Source organism: Staurois parvus, unplaced genomic scaffold (genome assembly GCF_062004578.1).
Source record: "Staurois parvus isolate SC_StPar_1 unplaced genomic scaffold, SC_StPar_1.0 ptg000444l, whole genome shotgun sequence".
Classification (NCBI taxonomy): domain Eukaryota; kingdom Metazoa; phylum Chordata; class Amphibia; order Anura; family Ranidae; genus Staurois; species Staurois parvus.
The window spans coordinates 1,559,227-1,579,154 of record NW_028318240.1 but is presented as its reverse complement, the minus strand read 5'-3'; the positions used below and the strand labels follow the sequence as shown (position 1 = coordinate 1,579,154).

Here is a 19,928-nt window from a genome sequence, read left to right as displayed (position 1 = left end):
CTCTCGCTCCGTTACACTGACTAATCCTTGAACATTATCTTCTAAATGATCATTCAACCCCAATTCAAACATGGATCAACACAACTAGATTGTGATGTTTGGAGGCTTGAGGGTTTAGTCATTAACAATAAGTGCAAAAAATGCATAGCTAGCGATCAAAATCCATATTGTTCTTGTCTAATCTGTAGAGAGAAGAGAACTCAAATTAGTTGCTCCAACTTTCTACTCTTTGCACCATGCACTTTTTATTGAATAGGGTCAATTCTGTTGTCAGTTTATTCTGCCTATCACTTAAATGGACCCAAGGAGTAACGGCTCTCTCTGACATTCTCTGCAACTTTCTAGACATGTGCGATTCGTTGCTTTACAAATCAAAATTCGGATGAAATTTACGTTAGTTTGAGATTTGGATGTATCTAAATTTCCAAATTGCAATAGTAACAAATTTCAACAAATCCAAAATAAATTGAAATGAATTATCCTAATTCAAAAATTAATTTGAAAATGAATTAAAAATGGAAATATATTGCAAGAAATACAGTAAGCTCCAAGGATCAGGGCCCTCCTAACCCTATTGTATTGAACTGTATTGTTGCTTTATTGTCTCCTGATATATTGTAAAACACTGAGCAAACTGTTGGCGCTATATAAATCCTGTATAATAATAATATAAATCCTGTATAATAATAATAATACTAACAATAATAATAATAATAATAATAATAATAATAAAGTGAAATAAGCTGATGATTCTTACTTAGGCTGCTTTATAGAATAGAATAGAATAAAATAAAACAGAATTGAATAGAAAATAATAGAATAGAAAAAAACACAATAGAACAAAAAAAATTGAATAGACCGGAGCAGAAAAGAATAGAATAAAATAGAATAAATTAAAATAGAATAGAAAATAAAAGAATAGAAAAAAATTGAATAGACCGGAGCAGAAAAGAATAGAATAAAATAGAATAGAATAAATTAAAATAGAATAGAAAATAAAAGAATATAATAAAATTGAATAGAGTAGAATATAAAAAAATAGAATAGAAAATAATAGGACAGATAAAATAAAATAGATTAGAAAATAAAGAAATAGAATAGAATAGAAAATAAAAGGATAGACCAGAATAGAAAACAATAGAATAAAACAGAATAGAAAAGAATAACTTATAATAGAATAATAAAATAAAATAATAAAATTGAATAGAAAAAATATAATAGAATAGGAAATAATAGAACATAATAAAATAAAATAGATTTGAAAATAAAGAAATACAATAGAATAAAAAATAAAAGAATAGACCAGAATAAAAAACAATAGAATAAAACAGAAAAGAATACAATAAATTACAATAGAATAGAAAATAAAAGAAAATAATAAAATAGAATAGAAAACAATAGAAAAAATACAACAGAATAGGAAATAATAGGACAGAATACAAGAAAATAGATTAGAAAATAAAGAAATAGAATAGAATAGAAAATAAAAGAATAGAATAAAATAGAAAATAAAAGAATAGAATAGAACAAATATTGTCATCTTCCAAAATTTGATCACTGTGTGAAAGACAATCGCAGCGGTCACATTTTCGGAAAACTGCTCTGCCTCCCAGCAATAAAGCTCACTTAAGGGGCCATCATGGGGCAGCATGAAGGGGTTAATGTTATGATTTCTTACTATTCCAAAAAAATGCAACAGCCTAGAGATTGTTCACATCTTAGAGAGCACAATGTTGTGTGCATAACGCATGCGCTTTGGTGTGCATTGAAAGGCAGGCTGCAATGCATTATTATTAACCACTCCCAGCCCAGGCCAATTTTGACACTTTTCTCATATCTGTAAAAATCTGTGTTTTTTTGCTAGAAAATTACTTAGAACTCCCGAACATTATATAGACACACAGTATTTGTGCAGCGATTTTTCAAACACACTTTTTGGGAAAATATACACTTTAATGGATTTAGAAAAAAACAAAGCACAATATATAACACATTTTGTTTGTAACATATGAAAGATGATGTTATGCTGAGTAAATAGATACCTAACATATCATGCTTTAAAATTGCGCACGTTCATGGAATAGCGGCAAGTTACAGTACCTAAAAATCTCCATAGGCGACACTTTAAGACTTTTGACAGGCTACCAGTTTAGAGCTACAGAAGAGGTCTAGTGCTAGAATTATTGCTCTCGCTATGATGTTCATGGCGATATCTCACATATGTGGTTTGAACACCGTTTACACATGCCGCATGCATTGTCAACTGCGCGCAAGCACGGCGGGGTGGCGGCACTTTACTTTTATTCTATTTTATTACTTTTTTTATTTTTGCACTGAAACTTTAATTTTTTTTTCACTGTTACTGCTATTGCAAGAAATGTAATCATCGATAAGACCCCACATCTCTTCTCTACAATGAAAAGCACTAGACCAAAAAAAAAGACATTGATCTAGTGCTAAGAAAAAATGGCATTGTTTACCTTGAGCTGGAAATGGAAGTGACATCATGATGTTGCTCCAGTCCTCCTAGACCAGGGGTCTCCAAACATTCTAAGCAAAGGGCCAGTTTATTTTCCTTTAGGCTTTAGGGGGACCCGACTGTGGCTGAGTAGAAAATACCCCAACGTCATTGGTTTTAATGGGGAGAATAGAGCCCCATCATTGGTTTTAATGGGAGGAATAGGGTCCTACCATTGGTTTTAATGGGAGGAATAGTGCCCCACCATTGGTTTTAATGGGAGGAATAGTGCCCCACCATTGGTTTTATTGGGAGGAATAGTGCCCCACCATTGGTTTTATTGGGAGGAATAGTGCCCCATCATTGGTTTTATTGGGAGGAATAGTGCCCTATTGTTTGTATCAATGCAAGGAATAGTGCTCCATTGATAATGTCAGTAGGGGAAATAGTGCCCTATCAGTGCTGCTACTGGCAAGAGAACCAGGTGGCTTGGCACTGGTTGAATATTTTGCCGTGTGAAGCTGATTCCCCTGCGTAGGCAAGCATTGTGTAAAGACTTTCATTTCCTTTTAAATAAAAGTATACCAGAAAGCCCATTAACTGCTAGTTAGGACTGACATGCCTTGCTAAAAAACTCAACTTTCACATGAGCTAACAACCCCCCAGATCACAAATCACATCTCAGTGGAGCACTCTGCAATGCTCAGACATGCAACATATCTTATTAATTTTAGTGTACCCATAGAACATATGGCCAATTGATTTGCTCTTGTGTTGTACTGCGTTGGGCAACGCAGCCCAACATGTAAACATGTGTAGGTAAAAAAGTGTTACAGACCATGTGGCCACTCTGGGACCTGCAGTTGGGTGGGCTGTTACCATAATGCATTCCCACTATAATTCAGACAGACAGCTGGAAGAAGTAATCATTTTAATGAACTGAGTAGTATCTTCTACTTTGTTATAACCACCTTTTAGAACGGTAACTCCAATATAGTAGGAGTTATGGAATATGTTTAACCCAGAGACAGTTTACTTGCCTTATTTATATTTATACCCTGTTAATAAGGAATTGAAGACAATCCCCCTCAAGTGGGGCACAGCTGGCAATAAAAAGCCAACAGATGTTTAAACCCTTTTGTTACAGCTGGATCATTATGAAACATGGCTGCTTATACTGAAAATTGCTATTATTGTTGAACTAATGAACTTCTCATTGCCTTGATCAGCAGAACTTCTGTTAGATCGCTATGCAGGGTACAGACTTACTTAGAGATCTCTGGAATGTTGAATGTTTTTTCAACAATGCCAACATATTCACCAGAAGAGAACCGATCTTTTTTCACCACAATCCCATCAGGGTTCTAAAAGAAATAGAGTTTATGTTAGAACAGTGGTATAGATTCATCGAAAGCAATAGGAAGTTGGAAACCAAATATGAGAGGTCTGTGGTGTGTCTTTCTCATAGGAGGTATAATGTGTCTTTTTGGCCTTCTGAAGCTTGTAAATTAGCCATGTTTGGTGTCTGAGTAGCATCTGCTTCTACTTTAATGTAGCAACCTTTTAGGAAGGTAGCTCCAATATAGTAGGAGTTATGGAATATGAATGAAAATTAACTTTATGGAGTTTAACAGTAGGCCAGTATTGGTCAACACCGTAGCCTCACAGATGACTATTCCAAAGCTGCATACCAGACTACTTACAAAGTGACTATTTAGGACAGGGCAAATAATTAAATAAATAAATAAAATCTTGCACACTTCTATGAATCAAGACCAGACTTACTCATAGTGAATGTGAAAAATACAGCAGCATAAACAGTTTTGTAGCCACTATCACACACAACTCCTATCTCACATAAGGCAAAATCAATCATATAGTGAAACTAGTGCAGTGCTACAAACCAAAAAACAAACCTAAATCCAAATGTGTTAAGAAAAAATTAAATGCATTGAAATAAAAAGTCCAAACCCTTTCATCACTCGTCACGTGCACTTCTCAAGGGGAACATGTTCCCCTTGAGAAAGTCACGTAACGAGTGACAAAACACGTTGGGGAGGAGCTTTGGATGACGTCACGACACAACACGGAGCCGGCGATTACTACAGTGATAGTGCACATTGATTCATATTTGTTTAGACCAGAGGATACACTGCTATCTAAGTGTCAAGGTCCTACCTTTTCCCAGAGGTTATGTTACTCCATGTGCTGGCACCCATCTTGGATTTCTGCTGAGCATGGTGGGAAGCTTTTATGCCTTCAGGTCTCTGAGGTCCATCCCCCAGAGGGGTGTGGCTGAGTACATATAAGCCTGTGATCCGCACATGCTCTTTGCACTTGTGTCTTGTGTCTTTGTCTTGCTACAGCTCTGTGTATATGCTCGTGACTCTTCTGGTATTCTGACTCGGCTTGTGACTAAGACCATTCTCTGTGTTTTCCTTCGATCTGACCTTCCATTGCTGAACCCGGCCCGTGACCTGTGATTCTCTGTCTACTGTTCTGTACTGTTTTGTCCTATTGTTGTCGACTCGGCTTGCCTGACTACGCTATTGTCATTCTCACCAGCTACACGCCATTGGCGGCGGCCATTACCGCAGCCGGGGTGTCTCGGGGGCCGTGACCTGGTTCCTGGCTGCGTCAAGTCCATCCCCACCATCAGGGGCCCTGGTGAAGGGCAGCCTGGGACTTAGACTCCGCGCCCTGAGGGACTTCGGTCTATTGGTGGTGGTTGTCGTCAGCCAGTGCCTTACCCTGCCACTAGGCCTACCTGTCCGTTCCACAGCCCTGCCCTGACACTAAGCCAGTGAGAAATTCGGCACCTGTGGTTTATGTTTATTCGCATATGAAAGGATAATTATATTGGAGGACACACTGCTTCAGTTTTATTATAGCTGACTCCTCACAGCACAGCTTCTCCAGATTGCGGAGCAATAATAGAGTCTTTTCATACTTGGTGTGGTCGGGCACCTTATACATGTGAGTGTGCATTTGAATATTGTGACGGGAGTCACTTTGGGTGGGGGGCCCATGGAACACAGCTCACTTTGGAGAGGTAGGGAGACCCCTGTCTCAGCTCCCCATATCCCTCTTATGTGTAAGTCACCCTGTGCCCGTTAGGGGTACAGGGTGATCTGTCCTAATATTGGGGTGGGGGGTTGTTGATTGCTTAATGCCATGTGGTTGCATCCCATTGTTCTATTGTGTGTCTTGCTTGGGAGAAAACTATTATGGGATGTATGTGTCTATGTGTATTGTCTTGGTGGAGGGTGTCTCCAACAGCCCTCGCTCCTGATGGGACTGTCTGTTGGTGTGGCTCTTGCTACTAAATGTAGATTGCCCCGCCCTGTGTCATTATGCAGGGAGGGGGGGTTGTTCCCTTGAATGTATATATCTTGTATCTGTGTTAAAATAGTCTATTTCCTGGTTTACTTCAAATCTGTGGGCGGTGTTCGGACGGGGAAGCGGTATTCTAACGGAAGTACCCAAGTGCAGTCTGGGGACGGTTCCGTTACAAATATGTTTTGGCAATAAAATGTTTTAAAGTTTTGCACACTATGTGAAGTTTTTTTATTTATGAGGTAAATTGGTGGTGAGAGGTGTACTCTGAACAAGATGATAACAGCTGAAATCTATCAAGTTGATCTTCAGTGTTCATTGTGGGACCAAACGTCCAGTTAGACCAAACATAGTAATATGTGAGGTCACACTGCTGGAGGTGAGCAGACATCTGGTGGTGGAATTATGCACTCTTGTGTTTGAAGCACTTGGTGATCACAGGAGGAAGGGAACACCATAAAGAAGAAAAGGGTTTGGATTTTTTATTTCAATGTATTACATTTTTCTGTAAAGCTGAGCTCCACCCAAAAGGGGAAGTTCCACTTTAAACCCTTTATCCCTAGCTCCCCATTAAGGATTGGCACCTTTGGGGAGCGGGTACCCAAATCTGACAGGTACCCGCCTCCACTTATGCTACGATCGCCTAGGTGATCGGAAGCGGAAGTTGTCCTTCCCCCTCCCTCCTTGTGGTCTTCTGGGACACGTTACAGGTCCCAGAAGACTACGGGGCCATTCACAAAGCGCAGCGCTTCTCGCGCATGCTCAGTGGGCACCACACTGAAGATGCCGGCACTAGGGAGAGAAGATGGCCGATGAAACCAGCCGTGGTGAGGACACCGCTGGACCAAGGGACAGGTAAGTGACTGTATTGTAAAAGTCAGCAGCTACAGTTTTTGTAGCTGCTGACTTTTATTTCAGGTGGAACTGCGCTTTAACACATTTTGATTTAGGTTTGGTTTTTGGTTTGTAGAGCTGCACTCGTTTCGCTATATGATATTTAGGACAGGGCATTATCCAAGACCATGAGCTGGTTAAGGTTTTTAATGCCCTGCATTCTTTCTTAGTGTCTTTCTTGGCTGTCTAACATTGACAGGAAATTTTTATTGACTGTCTTGTCACTGGCTTGAATTTTGTGGAAAATGTTGCATGTCTCTCATGCAGTAAAAGTCTGCCTATGTGCAATTTTTTACAGTGGGACTTTAGTTCCACTTTAACTATATTAAATCCTTGTACTGTTAGCCTAAGGGTCTGTTTTCACCACATGCGGTGCAGGAATCACGTGATTTCAGACACCTGTTAAAGTCCCAATTTAAAGCTGCCACCCTATTTACTTGAGAATCAATTGCATGCTGCAGCGGTATAACCTGCCATATGTGACAGAGATCACATGGCCACAAGCATAGCATCATGGCTTAGGCATGTGTACAAACCCTGTGGAAGGTTAAGGGGGGGGGGGGGGGGCAGTCAGGGGACAGTGTACCCATATGGAAGAAAAATATATTTGAAATAAATTTTTAAAATATTCTTCCCAAATATATTGCCATATATTTTTAAAAAGTTTTAAAACTATATTTAAAATATACTGTATGTCTTTAAAAATACAAATCTACATTTTTGGATTGCATTCACAATTATATGTAAAAATATTTGCTAAAATTACTTTTTTATATGTTAAAAAAAATCTGAAGAATATATTTTAAAAACAAATTATATTTTAAAAATATAGTTTTTAAAAATATATTCTTCAGATTTTTTTTAACATATAAAAAATTCATTTTAACATATATTTTTTACATAGATTTGTAAATGCATTCCAAAAATGTAGATTTGGATTTTTAAAGACATACTGTATATTTGGAATGTATTTTTACAAATATTTTTCATATATTTTGTAATAAAAACGCATTTCAACATGCAGTATGTGTGTATGTATATGTGTATATATATATATATATATATAATATATATGTGTGTATATATATGTATATATATATACAGTGGGGATCGAAAGTTTGGGCACCCCAGCTAAAAATTTGTATTAATGTGCATAAAGAAGCCAAGGAAAGATGGAAAAATCTCCAAAAGGCATCAAATTACAGATTAGACATTCTTATAATATGTCAACAAAAGTTAGATTTTATTTCCATCATTTACACTTTCAAAATAACAGAAAACAAAAAAATGGCGTCTGCAAAAGTTTGGGCACCCTGCAAAGTTAATATCTTGTACTGCCCCCTTTGGCAAGTATCACGGCTTGTAAACGCTTTTTGTAGCCAGCCAAGAGTCTTTCAATTCTTGTTTGAGGTATCTTTGCCCATTCTTCCTTACAAAAGTCTTCCAGTTCTTTGAGATTTCTGGGCTGTCTGTCACGCACTGCTCTTTTAAGGTCTATCCATAGATTTTCAATTATGTTGAGGTCAGGAGATTGTGAAGGCCATGGCAAAACCTTCAGTTTACGCCTCTTGATGTAATTCCCCGTGGATTTCGAGGTGTGTTTAGGATCATTATCCATTTGTAGAAGCCATCCTCTATTTAACTTCAGCTTTTTCACAGATGGCATCAAGTTACCATCCAAAATTTGCTGAAATTTTATTGAATCCATTTTTCCTTCTACTCGTGAGATGTTCCCTGTGCCACTGGCTGCAACACAACCCCAAAGCATGATTGATCCAACCCCATGCTTAACAGTTGGACAGAGGTTCTTTTCATTAAATTCTGTGCCCCTTCTTCTCCAAACGTACCTTTGCTCATTCCGGCCAAAACGTTCAATTTTAACCTCATCGGTCCACAGAACTTGTTTCCAAAATGCATCAGGCTTGTCTATATGTTCATTTGCAAAGTTCAAACGATGATTTTTGTGGTGAGGACGTAGAATAGGTTTTCTTCTGATGACTCTTCCATGAAGACCATATTTGTACAAGTATCTCTTTATAGTGGAATAGTATACCACAACTCCAGTGTCTGCCAGATCTTTCTGGAGGGATCGTGCAGTCAAACGTGGGTTTTAAATTGTTTTTCTCACAATCCTGCGAGATGTTCTGTCTGATGTTTTTCTTGGTCTTCCAGATCTTACTTTAACTTCCACTGTTCCTGATGACTGCCATTTCTTAATTAGATTCCAAACAGAGGATATTGACATCTGAAAATGCTTTGCTATCTTCTTATAGCCTTCTCCAGCTTTGTGAGCATCAACTATTTTCAGTTTCAGTTTTCTAGACAACTGCTTAGAAGAACCCATGGTGCTGATTGTTGGGGCAAGGTCAGATGAGTCTGGGCATTTAAAACCTTTGAGATTGACATCACCTGGTCTTCCCAGACGATGATTGAGAACAATCCATGACACTGGCAGGTCTCAGCTTGGCAAAGGGGGCAGTGCATGCTATAAATTCTGCAGGGTGCCCAAACTTTTGCAGATGCCATTTTTTGGTTTTCTGTTATTTTGAAAGTGTAAATGATGGAAATAAAATCTAACTTTTGTTGACATATTATAAGAATGTCTAATCTGTAATTTGATGCCTTTTGGAGATTTTTCCATCTTTCCTTGGCTTCTTTATGCACATTAATACACATTTTTAGCTGGGGTGCCCAAACTTTCGATCCCCACTGTATATATATATATATATATATATATATATATATATATATATATATATATATATATATATATATATATATGTGTGTGTGTGTGTATATATATATATATATATATATATATATATATATACACACACACACACACACACATATATATATATATATATGTGTGTGTGTATATGTATATATATATATGTGTGTGTGTATATATGTATATTTGAAGTATATTGAATATGGCCAAAGTTGTAGTATTTCAAATATATGGCAATATATTTGGGAAGAATATTTTTTAAAATATATTTCAAATATATTTTTCTTCCATGTGGGTAACCACAGCACGTCCGCCTATTTTTCCATCCCCCAGCCACATGTGTGAATGAGCCCTAAAAGAGCTGACTGTTATCAGCAGATCTTGTACGTTATGTCTTTTTTCTCTTTAGATTTCCTGATCCTTTAAACACACCAGTTCAGTTTCCACACTGGGGTAGTTATTCAAACAATCCATTCTGTACACATTGTGCAACCACCAACAACACAAGAGGCAAGGTTACCGCTCACCAACTGCAAACATAGCAGTTACAAAAGACTCCTGAAAAATAGTAGAGCTAGGAGATTTTCTTTTATTTTTCACATTTTAGCTTTTATGTGTATATAGTGAACACACCTTTAGAATCAGTTTTATAGGTTAAAAAGATTTGTTAGAGATGACCTGCAGGCAGATATAAAAGACACAAATGAATGCAGCTCTTTAATACATCATCAAATGTATTGTGATGAAACAGAATTAAACCCAAAAGCAAACATTTACTATACAGGGGTTGGACAAAAAAAAATGGACACTACACTACATGATTTGCAGGTGCGAAAGTGACGACATGTTTTGCGTTGAAAGCGGAAGTGATGTAACCAGGGGCGGACTGCCAACTCATGGGGTCCCCGGGCAATAGGGGATCATGGAGCCCCTGTGTCATCGCCCACACCCAAAAAAGCCTATGAAAAAGCAAATGAAAGGTACCAGGGGCATCTCATGGGGCCCCCTACTGACCCCAGGCCCTCGGACAGTGCCCGAGTGCTCAAATGGTCAGTCCGCCCCTGGATGTAACATTTTGTTTGCTTCCGCTGTGTAATGACACACCTAGCTAACAAGTGGAAAGCCTCAATTTCATCATACACTGCGTGCAGGGTCGGATCTAGCCTATCTGATCCGGGGGTGCAGTAAAAAAAAAAGTCCGGGGGCATAAAGTCAACACTGCGTGTGAGTCACTGACAGTCTGTCACATAGTGTCATGACCTGGGAGATACTAGTCTGTATTAGGCTGTCATTAGATTAGGACAGATAAAGAGAACCTGTTACCAGGTGTCCCTATCAGAGTCCCTCTTTACTTCATGAGTACTCATCAGTGTCCTCCTTTACATATGGGTCCTTATCAGAGTCCCCCTTACAACAAGTGCCCCCACTAGAGTGCCCCTTTACATTGGGGTCCTCACCAGAGTGCCCCTGTACATCAGGTGACCCTATCATATTGCCCCCTTACAACAGGTTTTATTATCAGAGTGCCCTGTCACATTGGGTGTCCCTATCAGAGTGCCCCCTTACGTCAGATGCCCCCATTAGAGTTCACCTTTACATCAGGTATGCCCATCCTAGTGCCCCTTTACATGGATTGTCCCAATCATAGTGCCTCCTTACATCAGATGTCCCCATCATAGTGCCCCCTTACATCAGATGTCCGCCATCATAGTGCCTCCTTACATCAGATGTCCCCCATCATAGTGCCCCCTTACATCAGATGTCCCCATCAAAGTGCCCCTTTACATCAGATGTCTCCATTAGAGTTCACATTTACATCAGGTATCCCCATCCTAGTGCCCCCTTACATCAGATGTCCCCATTAGAGTTCACATTTACATCAGGTATCCCCATCCTAGTGCTCCCTTACATGAATTGTTCCAATCAGAGTGCCCCCTTACATCAGATGTCTCCATCATAGTGCCCCCTTACATCAGATGTCCCCCATCATAGTGCCCCCTTGCATCAGATGTCCCCATTAGAGTTCACATTTACATCAGGTATCCCCATCCTAGTGCTCCCTTACATGAATTGTTCCAATCAGAGTGCCCCCTTACATCAGATGTCCCATCATAGTGCCCCCTTACATCAGATGTCCCCCATCATAGTGCCCCCTTGCATCAGATGTCCCCATTAGAGTTCACATTTACATCAGGTATCCCCATCCTAGTGTCCCCTAGCATGGATTGTCCAAATCAGAGTGCCCCCCTTACATCAAATGTCCCCATCATAGTGCCTCCTTACATCAGATGCCCCGCATTAGAGTTCACCTTTACATCAGGTATCCCCATCCTGGTGCCCCCTTAAATGGATTGTCTCAATCAAAGTGCCCCCCTTACATCAGATGTCCCCATCATAGTGCCCCCTTACATCAGATGTCCCCTATCATAGTGCCCCCTTACATCAGATGTCCCCATCAAAGTGCCCCTTTACATCAGATGTCTCCATTAGAGTTCACATTTACGTCAGGTATCCCCATCCTAGTGCCCCCTTACATCAGATGTCCCCATTAGAGTTCACCTTTACATCAGGTATCCCCATCCTAGTGCTCCCTTACATGAATTGTTCCAATCAGAGTGCCCCCTTACATTAGATGTCTCCATCATAGTGCCTCCTTACATCAGATGTCCCATCATAGTGCCCCCTTACATCGGATGTTCCCCATCATAGTGTCCCCTTGCATCAGATGTCCCCATTAGAGTTCACATTTACATCAGGTATCCCCATCCTAGTGTCCCCTTGCATGGATTGTCCAAATCAGAGTGCCCCCCTTACATCAAATGTCCCCATCATAGTGCCCCCTTACATCAGATGCCCCCATTAGAGTTCACCTTTACATCAGGTATCCCCATCCTGGTGCCCCCTTAAATGGATTGTCTCAATCAAAGTGCCCCCCTTACATCAGATGTCCCCATCATAGTGCCCCCTTACATCAGATGTCCCCATTAGAGTTCACCTTTACATCAGGTATCCCCATCCTAGTTCCCCCTTAAATGGATTGTCTCAATCAGAGTACCCACTTACAACAGGTTTCCCATTAGAGTTCACCTTTACATCAGGTTTCCTCAACCTAGTGCCCCCTTACATAAATTGTTTCAATCAGAGTGCCCTCTTACATCAGGTAAGTCCCATCACAGTGCCCCTGTACATGGATTGTCCTGATCAGACTGCCTCCTTACATCAATTGTCTGCATCAGAGTGCTCCCTTAAATCAATTGCCCCCATCAGACTGACTCTTGGATCAGTGAATGCGCTCTCAGAGACCTGGAGAGCACAACCCACCCCAGAACCCCTCTAAATCCAGCCCTGACTGCATGTGCTGCTAGTACTATGGAGTCACGTCAGAGCTTTTTGACCCTGAATAAGAAAACATTGCATGCAAAAGTGGCTGCAGGGCTCAATCTCAGTCTTCCTATTTTCCTCTGGATGCCCAGGACTTAAAACCCCCCAAAAAAAAATCTTTCCAAAACGGAGCACATACTATTCCCTCCAGCCCGTGCCCCCTCCCCTGACTTCTCCAACAAGATCAATAATACAACCATCGGTCCCTCCCCTCATGCCAGGGTACTAGGTATAATCCTAGACTCCCATCAGTCCCAAATCCAATCACTGTCCAAACCTTGTAGACTTCACCTCCGCAACATCTGCAAGATATGCTCGTTCCTAACCTCGGAAACCACTAAGCAACTTATTCCCTCCCTGGTTATCTCTTACCTTGACTACTGTAACTCCCTCCTCATTGGCTGACCTCATCGCAGGCTATCCCCTCTTCAGTCTATCATGAATGCTGCTGCCAGACTCATCCACCTTACTAACCGTTCTGTATCTGTCACCCCTCTCTGCCAATCCCTCCACTGGCCTCCACTCAGTATCCTCCACCCCTCTCTGCCAATCCCTCCATTGGCCTCCACTCAGTGTCCCCCATCCCTCTCTGCCAATCCCTCCACTGGCCTCCACTCAGTGTCCTCCACCCCCCTCTGCCAATCCCTCCACTGACCTCCCTTCAGTGTTCTCCACCCCTCTCTGCCAATCCCTCCACTGGCTTCCCATTGCCCAACGGATAAAATTCAAAACACTAACAATAACCTATAAAGCCATTTATAATTCTGCCCCAAATTACATCACCGATCTTGTCTCCAAATATTACCCAAACCGTACTTTCTGCTCCTCGCACAACCTCCTACTCTCTAGCTCCCTTGTCACCTCCTCCCATGCTCATCCCTAGGACTTCTTCAGAGCCTCCCACATCCTCTGGAACTCTCTACCTCAATTTATCAGATTATCGCCTACTCTGCTCACTTTTAGGTGATCTCTGAAAACCTCTCTCTGCAGGGAAGCCTATCCTGCCCTCAGCTAATAACGAAATCTATTCCTTCTACCAGTCCATCCCCCACAGTTATTACCTTTTGTACCACTAGCCCCTCCCTCTTATATTGCAAGCTCCAAGGATCAGGGCCCTCCTAACCCTCATGTATTGAACTGTATAGTTGCTGTATTGTCTCCCGTTATATTGTAAAGCGCTGAGCAAACTGCTGGCGCTATATAAATCCTGTATAATAATAGTGACAGATCCATGTTAGCTGCCTCACGCTCCCCCGCCACTCTGTTCAACCACCAGGAGCAAAGGAAATATATAATCTACAAGTACTTACAATGAACTCCACATCCACAGTTCGGGCATCAGGCTCCAAAGAATGTCCAGTAACAAAGAGGCGGTATTTTACTAAAAACAAATATAGAGGACCAGAGTCAATATAGAATCACACATGTTGTCATTTCTTATGTCCTCAGATTAAAGGGGTTGAGTACTTTCATGGACCCATAACAAGTGGAAGGGGAGAAGACCCTGACTTTTTTGGGGCTTTCAAGCTTCCTACACAGTTGGGCTTCATACATGTGGCCTTACAGCATTTAGAGCCTCCGTAATAATATCCCTGGAACCCACTGCCGCCATGTACAGTCACCCATTGAGATGCATTAAAAGGGGCAACTGTATGCGGTTGTGCATGGGGGATTGCATAAAGCGCGCACACATACACTCCAATGCTCCAACGTATGCTCCAAACTCAAATGGTGTGGATTCGGAGCATGTGTCAGTGAGTATACGGGTTATGCAACCCTCATGCACCACTGCCTACAGTTGCCTCTTCTAATGCATCTCAATGGACAACAGTTTACAGCGGCAGCAAGTCAAGGGATGTTAATACCCCCAGGGCACAAATACGTACAGTGGCCCCTTGTAATTCATCTCATTGGACGGCTGTACATGGCAGCAGTGGGTCTCAAAGATGCCTAGTAATCCAGTGGAAAACTGTTCAGAAGCTTCCTGAAACAAAGACTGTTTACTGCAGCTCACTTTTGTGGTGCCCCATATGGAAGAAAAATATTTGACATATATTCTAAAAATATTCTTCCCAAATATATTGACATATATTTGAAATGCTACAACTTTGGCCATATTCAATATATTTCAATAAATATATATATATATATATATATACTGCATGTTGAAATGCGTTTTTTCATACAATTTGTATTACAAAATATATCAATATATAACGCATTGACTCCTGCTGCCTTCCTCCTGGGTAAATGCACCTTTCTCCTACCTCCACTCTTAACTCCAAAACGCATTGACTCCTGCTATATTCAGAACAAATGGTGTATTTATATTTGTGTATATGTTGACCAGCTCTCACCTTTAGCTGCACCCGTTTTACGATTGTTGTCTGTTTCCTGAAAGAAACATCCCCCACTCCTCATGTGATCCTTATCAGCTTCTAATTGGGGTGGAGTTGAATGCTCATTTGAGCATCTCCCTATAAATTTAGATCAGCTCATGGGGGAGATATCTGATGGGGGGCACAGTCTCTGATGGGGGTGCTGCTTCAGATTGAGTGCGGCTTAGAACGAGTGCATAGAAGAATCAGTTAAACGCAGCAGTTGAACTAAAGCAGGAGAACTCAAGCAGCAGGAAGACACAACAACAGCAAGAAGCTCTACTGCATGCTGGAAGACTGCAAGCAAACACCCTGGGAAACCTCTTACATACCTGAGTCCCACTCTGTGTACCTTTTATACAATACACCCCTCTTCTCCTCTTCATATTACTATCCTCTGTTCCCAAATCTCATTTCTTTACCCCTCTGCTCCACCCCACAACCTGTACATCTCCCCCTCACTGCTATCATCTCCCTACTATTGCTCTCTTCACCTCCCCAAAATGCCTCTTCCACTCCTCCTTCTCATTTTCCTCTCCTCCATTCCCAAAATCCATTCACTATATCCCTCTGCCCCTCCCAAACAATTGTATATTGTGTCCTCACTGCTTCCTTCGCCCCTCTATGGCACCCACCACCTCCTCCTATTACTCCGCTCTCCCACTGACCCCAACACCTCCACTAGTAGTTTCTCACGCTCCCGCACATCCCGCTCCCATGCCACCTTTCTCACCCTTCTCCTCCTCCTAGCCGCGGGGGACATCTCCCCGAATCCTGGCCCTCCACCTCCCTCACCCGCTCAACACCCTCCCACCTCCACGTCCTACTGCAACCCCCACAACTTAGTATCTGTCCCCCTGCTCCCTAAAATCTCCCCCCCGTTTTCATGTGCACTCCTGAACGCCCGTTCGGTGTGCAACAAGTTTACCGCCATCCACGACCTCTTTGTTTCCCGCTCCCTCAACCTCCTAGCGATCACGGAAACCTGGATCCAGCCCACTGACTCTACCTCCCCTGCTGCACTCTCCTACGGAGGTCTCACCTGGACCCACTCACCCAGGCCTAACGGTCGTAAAGGTGGTGGGGTTGGTCTGCTCCTGTCACCGCAGAGCACCTTCTGAGTCCTCCCAAACCCCCCCTCCCTATCCTTTTCCTCCTTCGAGGCCCACTGCGTCCGACTATTCTCCCCAACCCCCCTGAAGATTGCTGTGATATACCGGCCTCCTGGATCCATACCCCGCTTCCTGGATGACTTCTCCTCCTGGCTACCCTTCTTACTCTCCTCTGAGCTACCCACCATCATCCTTGGGGATTTCAACATCCCTGTCAACCTCGACAACCCGGACACAGCCCGTCTTCTCCACCTAACCTCCTCCTTTGCACTTGCACAGTGCATACAATCCACCACCCACTCCGACGGAAATATCCTGGACCTTGTCTTCTCCAACCGCTGTGCTCCCCACAACCTCACTAACACCCCCTTCCCTCTCTCTGACCACAACCTGATCACCTTCTCTATCTCCTCGTCCTCCAACGCCTACCCCTCCAAATGTCACACTACTACCAGCCGTAACCTCCGCAACCTTAACCCTGCCTCCCTCCACTCTGCAGCTGATCAACTCCACGACCTCATCCTCCCCCTGTCCTGCCCCGACTTGGCTTTGGCCGCCTACAACAATGCGCTCTCAACAGCCCTTGACTCACTAGCGCCTTTAACCACACGCAACATCAGACCCCGACCGCTCCAGCCCTGGCAGACTGATCACACCAAAACCCTCAAACGACAAAGTCGTGCCCTGGAGCGACTATGGCGCAAAACCAAATCCCAACAAGCCTTCACCCGCTACAAATCTGCCTTCCGCACCTACACCTCCTCCCTCCATGCTGCCAAACAGGCCTACTTCTTGACCCTCATCAAGGCCCTCTCCTCCAATCCTCGCCGACACTCTTCTCTGCCTTCAACTCTCTACTCTCTCCACCCCCACCTCCACCCAGCACCTCACTCACTGCCCTTGAGATTGCCAATCACTTCAAAAACAAGATTGACACAATTCGCAAGGACATTGTTGCAACTCACACGCCCTCTCAACCCGTCCCCTCTCACACAGCTACCCCCTTATCCCCCCTCCCCCTCGACATAACCCGCAGGGACTTCGTTGCTGCTCAAACTCTCTCCAACCCCCTTCACCCTCACTCAGCTACCCCCTCATCACCCCTCTCCCACGGCCCCACCACTGCTCTGACCTCCTTTTCCACCCCACCCTACATTCCTCATACTGAAGCTCCCCCCACACTCCGCACCTTTGACCTTACTACCATCGAGGAAGTCTCCAAGATCCTCTCTGATGCCCACCTCACCACCTGCCCCCTCGACCCTATCCCCTCACAACTCCTACGACCTTCCTCCTCCTCCATCCTACGCTCCCTCACCCACATCTTCAATCTCTCCCTCTCCTCAGGCACTTTCCCCTCCCCTCTGAAACATGCACACATCACCCCCATACTTAAAAAGCCCTCCCTGGACCCCAATGACCCAAACAACCTCAGACCTATCTCCCTGATCCCATTTACATCTAAACTCCTCGAGCGCCTAGTCTACACCCGCCTAAGCTCTCACTTAAACGACAACAACCCCCTCGACCCCCTACAGTCCGGCTTCCGTCCCCTACACTCCACCGAAACTGCCTTACTCAAACTCTCCAATGACCTGCTAACCGCCAAAGCTAATGGCCACTATTCAGTGCTCCTACTCCTTGACCTCTCTGCGGCCTTCGACACAGTCGACCACCCCCTCCTCCTCAAAAAACTACACTCCCTCGGCCTCAGAGATTCTGCTCTCTCCTGGCTCTCATCCTACCTGTCACAACGCTCCTTCAGCGTTACCTATAATGCTACCACCTCCCCCTTACTCCCCCTCTCTGTTGGGGTCCCTCAAGGCTCTGTCCTCGGGCCCCTTCTCTTCTCCATCTATACCTCCTCCCTTGGTTTCAACTACCACCTCTATGCCGACGACACACAAATCTATCTCTCAACCCCCCCACCTCACCCCCTTGGTCTCAGCCCGAATCACACACCTACTGAGCGACATATCAGATTGGATGTCGCTCCACTTCCTTAATTTGAACCTCTCCAAAACCGAGTTTCTTGTCTTCCCCCCAGCCCGGACACCACCCCCCATTGATTTCTCCATCACATCCAACAACGCTACCATCAAACCCGCCCTGCAGGCCAGAGTACTGGGTGTCATTCTGGACTCCAACCTATCCTTCCAGCCCCAAGTCCAATCTTTAACAAACTCGTGCAGACTCCACCTCCGCAACATCGCCAAAATACGCACGTTCCTAACCCCAGAAACCACTAAACAGCTCATCCACTCCCTCATCATATCACGACTCGACTACTGCAACTCCCTCCTCACTGGCCTGCCTCGCCGCTGGCTATCCCCGCTTCAGTCCATCCTGAATACGGCTGCCAGACTCATTCACCTTTCCAACCGCTCTGTCTCCGCCACCCCCCTCTGCCAATCCCTCCACTGGCTTCCGATTGCGCAACGGATCAAATTCAAAATCCTAACGCTGACGTACAAAGCTGTCCACCATACTGCCCCGAACTACATCACCAACCTAATATCCAAGTACCGCCCAGCACACACACTCCGCTCCTCACAAGACCTCCTTCTCTCCGGGACTTCTCCAGGGTGTCACCTATCCTCTGGAACTCCCTGCCCCAACCCATCAGATTATCACCTACTCTCCTCTCCTTTAGGTGCACCCTGAAAACCCATCTCTTCAGGGAAGCCTACCCCACCCCCTGCTAACTTGCCGACCTCCTCCACTCTTCCTACCACTCCATCCCCCACAGCTATCTCCTCCTGTACCACCATCCCCTCCCTCCTAGATTGTAAGCTCGAAAGAGCAGGGCCCTCGATCCCCTCATGTTTTGCATTGTATTGGTATTGTTCTGTCACATGTTCTGTCCCCCTTTGTAATGTACAGCGCTGAGCGAACTATCGGAGCTTTATAAATACTGTATAATAATAATAATAATATCAAAAATATTTTTAAAAATATATATTTTTTAAATATATTCTTCAGATTTTTTTTAACATATAAAAAAGTCATTTTTACATATATTTTTACTATATTTGTAAATGCATTCCAAAAATGTAGATTTGCATGATTACAGACATACAGTATATTTGAAATGCATTTTTAAAAATATTTTTCAGATATTTTGTAATAAAAACACATTTCAACATGCAGTATATATATATTTATTGAAATATAATTTGAAACATATTGAATATGGCTGAAGTTGTAGCATTTCAAATATATGTCAATATATTTGGGATGAATTTTAAAAAAAATATATTTCAAATATATTTTTCTTTCATGTGGGGCATAGTGACTGGTCTTGTCTCTGCCCCCTCCTGTAGTTTTCTGTAGGCAGCCTGTAGTGGGCAGAGCCTGCCGGGCCCCTCCTACAGCTCTATTTTCTGCACAGGATATTTACAGCACAATGCTGATGTCCCCCAGTGCCGTCCCGAGGCAGGTGCGGGGGGGTGCGGGCCGCACTGGGTGACACCGGCCGCACGGGGTGACCCCAGACCCGCTCCACAAAAAGGTAAGTTGTAAAGCAAACCGACGATCCCCACAGGATGTAATTTAAATATATTCCTCCTGCGGGGATCGTCGGCTTTCTTTACAACCTACCTTTTTGTGGAGCGGGTCCGGTGTCACCCCGTATAGAT

The 19,928-nt window shown here is 43.2% G+C and overlaps 1 protein-coding gene across 2 annotated transcripts in view; it reads right to left on the bottom strand.

Moving 5' to 3' along the window:
* LOC149453942 (complement C3-like) overlaps positions 1 to 19,928 on the bottom strand; it is a 181,863-nt gene that overhangs the window by 132,177 nt on the left and 29,758 nt on the right. For both annotated transcript variants that reach the window (XM_089688009.1, XM_089688010.1), the window contains exons 4-5: positions 14,111 to 14,181; positions 3,728 to 3,822 (exon numbers count right to left, since the gene is read on the bottom strand). In XM_089688009.1, coding sequence (XP_089544135.1) covers positions 3,728 to 3,822; positions 14,111 to 14,181 — 166 coding nt within the window. The remainder of the gene's footprint in view (positions 1 to 3,727; positions 3,823 to 14,110; positions 14,182 to 19,928) is intronic.